Source organism: Pogona vitticeps, chromosome 2 (genome assembly GCF_051106095.1).
Source record: "Pogona vitticeps strain Pit_001003342236 chromosome 2, PviZW2.1, whole genome shotgun sequence".
In the NCBI taxonomy this organism is placed as follows: domain Eukaryota; kingdom Metazoa; phylum Chordata; class Lepidosauria; order Squamata; family Agamidae; genus Pogona; species Pogona vitticeps.
The window spans coordinates 193,944,031-193,953,185 of NC_135784.1; the positions used below are offsets into that span (position 1 = coordinate 193,944,031).

Below are 9,155 nucleotides of genomic sequence, written 5' to 3' on the forward strand. Positions count from 1 at the left end.
TTCCAGTTCTAAAACTGCTTTGATCTTCTTTAATATATTTTGAATTAAAACATTAATTCTCTTTGCTAACATTGCTGTAAGTTTCTTAGCATCTTTATTGATTAATGAAATAGGTCTATAAGCTCCAGGGTCAGTGAAATTTTCAGTTGCTTTTGGAATTAGCACAATTTAGTACTTCTAAGATAATGAAATCTCTTTTCCTTCCATTAAATTAGTAAAAATAGGGGGGGACTTCAATTTAGGTACTAATATTTGTCCATCTGTCCCTACAGTCTCTCCTCCATTTAATTTATTAACAATATGTATATTTTCTTCTCCAACAAGCTGTTTCATCAAATTTCTATTTATATCTTGAAGTCTATTCCCTAAGTTGTTCTCAAGATATTCTTTAATTTTCATTTCTCCCCAGAAAAAGCTTACTCAATGCATAATTTTCGAAAAACAAAACAAAACAAAACAAAACAAAAACCTTCCAAGCTATCCTTCATCAATCTACACTTTTTACCCATTTCATCTTTATTCCTTCCAATTAAACTCTTGGCTTTTTTAAGTTGTGTGGTTCTAGCCAACATTCTTGAATGCTTATTACTAAACCAGAAGGAAAGATGTATTTTCAAATATATTAAATTTACCTGAATTTCTTCCAGTTCAATATTCCCCAACTCTTTTCTTTTTACTTTATTTATTTATTTATTTATTTATTTATTTATTTATTTATTTATTTATTTATTTATTTATTTATTTATTTATTTATTTATTTATTTATTTATTTATTTGATTTATATCCCGCTCATCTGATATATTCTATCACTCTTTTACTTCTGATAAAATGTTTACATCTCTGTCCTTTATATTTCACCTCCAACTATCTTATTTCTTCAAGCTTTTTCATGTTTTTCCATTCGTAAACTATATGATTCTCTAATACATAATCCTTTCATATAATTTCATTGTATCCAAACAACACTCATGTTGAAACCTTCTCTATCACTCATTGTCCATATTTCCATCATTTACTTTTCCAATTGATCTACAGTGGTACCTCGAAAACGTCCCTACATAAGAATGATTCGAGTTAAGAAAAGCTCCGTTCGCAAAAAGTTGCTTTGACTTGAGAACGGAGCCTTGACTTAAGAAACAAAAAGAAAAAGAAAAAAACCTTCCCTGCCCTTTTTTTTAAACCTAAATTCACCTTATGTCAAAAGAAAAAGAAAAAAATTGCCCTATAGTGGTAGATATGGATTAACCGACTTTGCATTAATTTCTATGGGAACTAATTCTTTGACTTAAGAACAGCGCCTCAATTTAAGAATGAAAAACAGCAGATTAAATGGTTTTCAATGCATTCCTATGGGAAATGGTGCTTCGACTTAAGAACACAGTCCCAATATGGATTAAGTTCTTAAATCGAGGTACCACTGTATTATATTCTTATGCTGAAAAATGCTTGTATGGATCCTCTATATTATAGCTTCTCTATAACAACATTTCATTTTGATATGCATATTTAAAAATCATAATTAGACAAGTGTACAAAAACCTACATGAAAATATAGCAGTCTTACAATGCCACAACATGTTTCCTTCTTTATCTTTTATTTTTATTTTGCCTGATAGGCTAGCACAGACTAACATGACTACCTCTTCCAAAAAGTACTTATGTAACTACTTGTTACATGCCTTTTGCCATAACTTTGTAAATATTTGCTATGTTACTCATTGACCCCAAAATACTTGATACATTTATATGTATCTAGGTATGATTTAATACTGGCACACAAAATTAGCATGCAATCTTTCGTAATATTTTTAATTCTTTGTACATTTCATTGATTTGTATCACCTTTCTTGTAGGATTGGTATTATCTGATTTTAATGATTTTATGGGTAAATGTGCTTTGCTTTTTAAAACTATTTTGCAAAGACTGAAAGCTACTTCGAGCACCACTTGTACTCAAAGGGTGGGATATAAATGTTGCTTTTGTTGAAGTGGTAACAAATTCTGTTCTTCCATCAACAAAATTAGAAATATTATAATACAAAGTAAGGAGATAATATGGAAGGATACTGAAGTACAAGAATTATATGAAATGGGGAAGTACAAGAAAATTATTAGCATAAAATATTTTTAAAATAACAAAAGAGATCCAGAATCCCTTTATAAAGGATGTAGCGGAGGTTGTTGTGGGTTTTCCGGGCTGTTTGGCCGTGTTCTTAAGGTTTTCCTTCCTAACGTTTCACTGTGGCCAGCATCTTCAGAGGACAGGAGTCAGGAGCACAGACCGAGTTCTGACTCCAGTCCTCTGAAGATGCCGGCCACAGAGGCTGGTGAAACGTTAGGAAGAAAAATCTTAAGAACACGGCCAAACAGCCCGGAAAACCCACAACAGCCATCGGATCCTGGCCCTGAAAGCCCTTGAGAATACAATGTAGTGGAGATCTGAAACAAATGGAGACAGATATTAAGTCCTGGACTATTACCTTTAACTACAGTTAAAGGGATTGCCCCCTTCATGGATTGCTGCCTTGTCGTGGCGAAGGGGCTTGAATAACTCAGAGAAGCTATGGGCTATGCCGTGCAGGGACACCCAAGACGGACAGGACATAGCGGAGAGTTCCGACTAAACGCAATCCACCTGGAGTAGGAAATGGCAAGCCACTCCAGTATCTTTGCCAAGAACGCCCCATGATCATAAACAAAAGGCTAAAATATATGACGCTGGAAGATGGACCCCTCAGGTCGGAAGGCGTCCAATATGCTACTGAGGAAGAGCGGAGGACAAGGACAAGTAGCTCCAGTGCTAATGAAATGGTTGTGTCAAAGCAAAAAGGACGCTCAGCTGTGGACGTGCCTGGAAGTGAAAGGAAAGTCCAATGCTGCAAAGAAAAATACTGCATAGGAACCTGGAATGTAAGATCTATGAACCTTGGGAAGCTGGAGCTGGTCAAACAGGAGATGGCAAGAATAAAAATCGACATCCTGGGCATCAGTGAACTAAAATGGACAGGAATGGGCGAATTCAGCTCAGATGATTATCATATCTACTATTGTGGGCAAGAATCCCATGGAAGGAATGGAGCAGCCTTTATAGTCAACAAAAGAGTAGGAAAAGCTGTACTGGGATACAATCTCAAAAATGATAGAATGATGTCAATACGAATCCAAGGCAGACCTTTCAACATCACAATAATCCAAATTTATGCACCAACCACCAGTGCTGAGGAGACTGAAAATGAACAATTTCATGAAGATTTACAACACCTTCTAGAACTGACACCAAAGAAAGATGTTCTTCTCATTCTAGGGGACTGTAATGTTAAAGTAGGGAGCCAAGAGATAAAAGGAACAACAGGGAAGTTTGGTCTTGGAGTTCAGAATGAAGCAGGGCAAAGGCGAATAGAATTTTGTCAAGAGAACAAGCTGGTCATCACAAACACTCTTTTCCAACAACACAAGAGGCAACTCTATACATGGAAATCACCAGATGGGCAATACCAAAATCAGATTGATTATATTCTCTGCAGCCAAAGATGGAGAAGCTCTATACAGTCAGCAAAAACAAGACCTGGATCTGACTGCGGCTCTGATCAACAGCTTCTCATAGCAAAATTCAAGCTTAAACTGAAGAGAGTAGGAAAAACCACTGGGCTACTCAGGTATAATCTAAACCAAATCCATTATGAATACACAGTGGAAGTGAAGAACAGATTTAAGGAACTCGATTTGGTGGACATAGTGCCTGAAGAACTTTGGATAGAGGCTCGTAACATTGTACAGGAGGCAGCAACAAAAACCATCCCAAAGAAAAGGAAATGCAAGAAAGTGGCTGTCCAACGAAGCCTTAGAAATAGCAGAGAGGAGAAAGGAAACAAAATGCAAGGGAGATAGGGAAAGCTACAGAAAATGGAATGCAGACTTCCAAAGAATAGCAAGGAAAGACAAGAGGGCCTTCTTAAATGAACAATGCAAAGAAATAGAGGAAAATAACAGAAAAGGAAAAACCAGAGATCTGTTCAGGAAAATTGGAGATATTAGAGGAACATTTTGTGCAAAGATGAACATGATAAAGGACAAAAATGGGAGGGACCTAACAGAAGCAGAAGACATCAAGAAGAGGTGGCAAGAATACACAGAGGAATTATATCAGAAAGATTTGGATATCCCGGACAACCCAGACAATGTAGTTGCTGACCTTGAGCCAGACATCCTGGAGAGTGAAGTCAAGTGGGCCTTAGAAATCATGGCTAACAACAAGGCCAGTGGAGGTGATGACATTCCAGTTGAACTATTTAAAATCTTAAAAGATGATGCTGTTTCGGTGCTACATTCAATATGCCAGCAAGTTTGGAAAACTCAACAGTGGCCAGAGGATTGGAAAAGATCAGTCTACATCCCAATCCCAAAGAAAGGCAGTGCCAAAGAATGCTCGAACTACAGTACAATTGCAATCATTTCACACGCTAGCAAGGTTATGCTCAAAATCCTACAAGATAGGCTTCAGCAGTATGTGGACCGAGAACTCCCAGAAGTACAAGCTGGATTCCGAAGGGGCAGAGGAACTAGAGACCAAATTGCCAACATGCGCTGGATTATGGAGAAAGCCAGAGAGTTCCAGAAAAATATTTACTTCTGCTTCATTGACTATGCAAAAGCCTTTGACTGTGTGGACCACAGCAAACTATGGCAAGTCCTTAAAGAAATGGGAGTGCCTGACCACCTTATCTGTCCCCTGAGAAACCTATATGTGGGACAGGAAGCAACAGTTAGAACTGGATATGGAACAACTGATTGGTTCAAAATTGGGAAAGGAGTACGACAAGGCTGTATATTGTCCCCCGGCTTATTTAACCTACTGTATATGCAGAATACATCATGCGGAAGGCTGGACTGGAGGAATCCCAAACTGGAATTAAGATTGCCAGAAGAAATATCAACAACCTCCGATATGCAGATGATACCATTCTGATGGCAGAAAGTGAGGAGGAATTAAAGAACCTTGTAATGAGGGTGAAAGAGGAGAGTACAAAAAACGGTCTGAAGCTCAACATCAAAAAAACTAAGATCATGGCCACTGGTCCCTTCACCTCCTGGCAAATAGAAGGGGAAGATATGGAGGCAGTGACAGACTTTACTTTCTTGGGCTCCATGATCACTGCAGATGGAGACAGCAGCCACGAAATTAAAAGACGCCTGCTTCTGGGGAGGAAAGCGATAACAAACCTTGACAGCATCTTAAAAAGCAGAGACATCACCTTGCCAACAAAAGTTCAAATAGTCAAAGCTATGGTTTTTCCTGTCGTGATGTATGGAAGTGAGAACTGGACCATAAAGAAAGCAGACCGCCGAAGAATTGATGCCTTTGAATTGTGGTGCTGGAGGAGGCTCTTGAGAGTCCCCTGGACTGCAAGGAGAACAAACCTATCAATTCTAAAGGAAATCAACCCTGAGTGCTCACTGGAAGGACAGATCCTGAAGCTGAGGCTCCAGTACTTTGGCCATCTCATGAGAAGAGAAAACTCCTTGGAAAAGACCTTGATGTTAGGAAAGTGTGACGGCAACAGGAGAAGGGGACGACAGAGGATGAGATGGCTGGGCAATGTCTGCGAAGCAACCAACATGAAATTGACACAACTATGGGAGGCAGTGGAAGACAGGAGTTCCTGGTGTGCTGTGGTCCATGGGGTCACGAAGAGTCGGACACGACTAAATGACTAGACGACGACAGTAGCTGAATTTGAAAAATTCCCATGAAATGGGATTAAGGTGTTGACAAGTGTTTTATAAATGGGAAGAATAGGAAGGAAAAAAATTAAAAATAAAGAACAAATAAGAGCCAATTTTGCAGAAGAAAAACTAAATTGGTTAAATTTAATTCTTTTGGAGCAGTGGCTAATAGAGAGTGCGATATTCAAATTAAAGGATATAAAATTGACCAAGTTTAAATGAATTATAAAGAATATAGAAAAAAATATAGATGGGGGAAAGGAAAAGGAAGAATAAGTGTAATTTATAGAATTTTGACAGATCAGGAAGAACAGTTAGATGTTTTAAAAACAATATGGGAAATAGATATATGGAAGATAAATAAAGAAGACTGGGGAAATTGGAGTAGAAAGATTTTTTAAAATATGTTAATTAGGATAAAAGAAAATGGTTATAAAATGTTGTAGAGGTCATATTTAACATTGACAAAAGTAAATATTATAGACTAAGTATTTAAAGAAATGTTGGAGATGTAACAAAAAAGTTGGTACTTTTTTCATTTGTGGTGGAATTGAGAAGTTATACAAAAAGTATGGGTAAAGGTTTTTAAAGAAATTAAAGATTTATTAGAAGTTAACATTGAAATGTTCCAAAAACAGCACTTTTATTGATAGTAGAAAATTGTGAGGTGAATAATTTAAAAAATACAAGAAAGGTATAATAAAATATGGAATATAGTACTTAATGATGAATTGATTTTACAAATCAAGTTTAAATATTGAGGTTAAGGTAAAGGTTCCCCTTGACAATTTTTGTCCGGTTGTATTCGACTCTAGGGGGCGGTGCTCATCCCCGTTTCCAAGCCATAGAGCCAGTGTTTTTGTCCGAAGACAATCTTCCGTGGTCACATGGCCAGTGCGACTTAGACACGGAGCACCGTTACTTTCCCACCTAGGTGGTCCCTATTTATCTACTCACATTTGCATGCTTTCGAACCGCTAGGTTGGTGGGAGCTGGGACAAGCGATGGGCACTCACTCCATCACATGGATTCGATCTTACAGCTGAAGATCTACAGACCTTCCAACTCAGAGGCTTCTACAGTTTAACTCGCAGCACCACCAAGTCCCTTTAAAAAATTGAGGGATAAAGACAAATAGATTTAATGAAATATGGGAAGAATTTATAATACCTATATTGTGCATAGATAAAGAGGGGGAATGGGAAATAAATATGTCTATTTTTGAAGGATTTGGGGTGTGGATAAAGTAGATGATAAGTTATAATTATAAGGAAAACTATATAAGATATTATGGTCGTTTGGATGAGGGGGTACACTAGTATTTTGTTTTCATTCATTAAGTAAGTTTATGTGTTAATAATACATCACTTAGTCTTGTCTTGTAATAAATATTTTTTAAAAAAGTTAGAGTTTCCTATCTTTGGGATTTGGATATTTTCCAACAAGGTGCAGTAGAGCTAAGCAATGATTTCCTCCTGAGCAATATGCTTTGGATCTAATTTCCTCATTGCCATTCAGAATGCATCTACTCCTTCAATGTCTAGGGCAGGTAGGAAGCATACAGTGCTCCAACCACAGAGAGTAAAGTAACCAGGCAATAGAAATATCTGACCATTCTTCACCTCTAGAAAGCATGCAGATCACTTCATGAGCTTCCCAAGTGGTCATGGAAACCTTGAGCGGAGAAAAATCCTACAAGTTGAAAGGTGCCTTTGGGCGAAATGTCTTGATGAGTTACCAGCACTCTGAAGTTTGCAAATGGAATGATATAAAATTGTTAGTTATTCAAATTTCACTATGTTCATAACACCACCTGGATGTTAAGGAAATGATACAGGAGTGGGTGGTAAAAACAGAACCTTCCTGAGATTTGCATTGCTCTCTGTAGCATCATCTGACCATTTGAAAAGTGCCAAACCGCAGAGTTTGTTTCTCTGGACCTGAGACAAGAACCAGGAGAGCCAGAAACAGATACAACCTCTCGGACATTGCTTTCAGAAAGCGACAACAATGGTCGGCGATATCCCTTCTCCAATTGTCGCACTTTTTTGGATCATTTTAGGAATTCTATCTATTGTTGCCCTTTTAGGAAATGGGTTTATCACAGCTCTGATTGGTCACCAATGGCTTCAAAATAGGATAATGGGTCCTCTGGATTTTCTCTTGATCAGTTTGAGCACCACCAGATTTCTGCTGCAGTTGCTTTCTCCCTTGGGCTATCCTGTGTATTTCAATGTTCCACGGACAAACTTTTATTCTACTATTTTGACAGCCATGAGCATTTCCTGGTTCTTTCTCCACATAGTCAACATCTGGTGTGCCACCTGGCTCAGCATTTTCTATTGTGTGAAGGTCACCAACTTTCCCAATCGCCTCTTCTTCTGGTTGAAATCAAGGATCAATGTGCTCGCGCCCAGACTGTTTGTAATGTTAGTTATTGTTTCTTTTATCTTCTCTCTTCCTTCAACCATCGGTTATTTTCAAAACAAAAAAGCATTCAATTTAACAGAAACTCAGTTCACGAATTACTGCCAAGACATGTTCTGTGTTCCTCTTTCTCTGGAGCTCTCTATTCTTGCCATAAATTTCAGCTTAAATGTACTGGCATCTCTTCTTCTGCTCACCTCTCTGTGGAGGCACACAAGGAATCTGAGGGAGAATGGTATTGCTCTTAAGGACCTCAACACTCAAGTCCACATCAAGGTCATGAAGTCCATTCTGCTTTATCTCTTCTTGTATGTTTTGTATATCACAGGAATGATACTTGGTGTAGCAAACATTTTCGAGTTTGGAACACCAGAGCGACTGGTTACTGAAATCTTGCTCTCTTCATTGTCTTCAATACACTCCACCATGATAATACTGACTAATCCGAAAATGAAAAAAGTATCTGCTGAAATTCTAAAAATTAGAGAAAGGACTTAGTGGAAAGTAAAGAGAGCAGCAGGTGTGTATCTCTTGGGTCTCCCCAAAATATACCTCCCTTCTTCCTGCGGACCCTCTTTTCGCCCAGAAAACTAGATACCAATACAGAAGCTTATGAGCCAGTTATGTTTGCAGAAGTCCAGAAACCACTGCTGCACTGATAAGGCCTGATATTCTTGAGTTAAGATTGGACATGCTGCTGTAGCAATGCTCAGTACCTCCAAGCCGGATCAGAGCTGATCTCAACACACCTGAGCCTGACTCCTCTACGGCCATGGCAACAGACGGCATCCCTAGCCTGCTTCCAGCACTGGGTGGCCTTCCTTCCTTCAGATGCTCCACAGTTCTGGAAGATGGGTCAATTCTGGTATGATTTCCAAGCTCTGGAACCTCTGTGCCAAAGCCAAAAGAACACCTAGGAGTAAGAGCTTCAAGAGAGTAAATCAAAGAGTCAGGATATAGGCCAGATGGCTGTTCTATTAAGGCAAGAAATTGACAGTTTCCA

The 9,155-nt window shown here is 38.4% G+C and overlaps 1 protein-coding gene across 1 annotated transcript; it reads left to right on the top strand.

Annotated features, from left to right (window-relative positions):
- Nucleotides 1-7,049: 7,049 nt before the first annotated feature.
- Nucleotides 7,050-8,709, top strand: LOC144586468 (taste receptor type 2 member 41-like). The gene has a single exon (XM_078384752.1). It carries the CDS (start codon nucleotides 7,736-7,738, stop codon nucleotides 8,648-8,650), a length of 915 nt encoding a protein of 304 aa, XP_078240878.1. The 5' UTR covers nucleotides 7,050-7,735; the 3' UTR covers nucleotides 8,651-8,709.
- The last annotated feature ends 446 nt before the right edge of the window (nucleotides 8,710-9,155 follow it).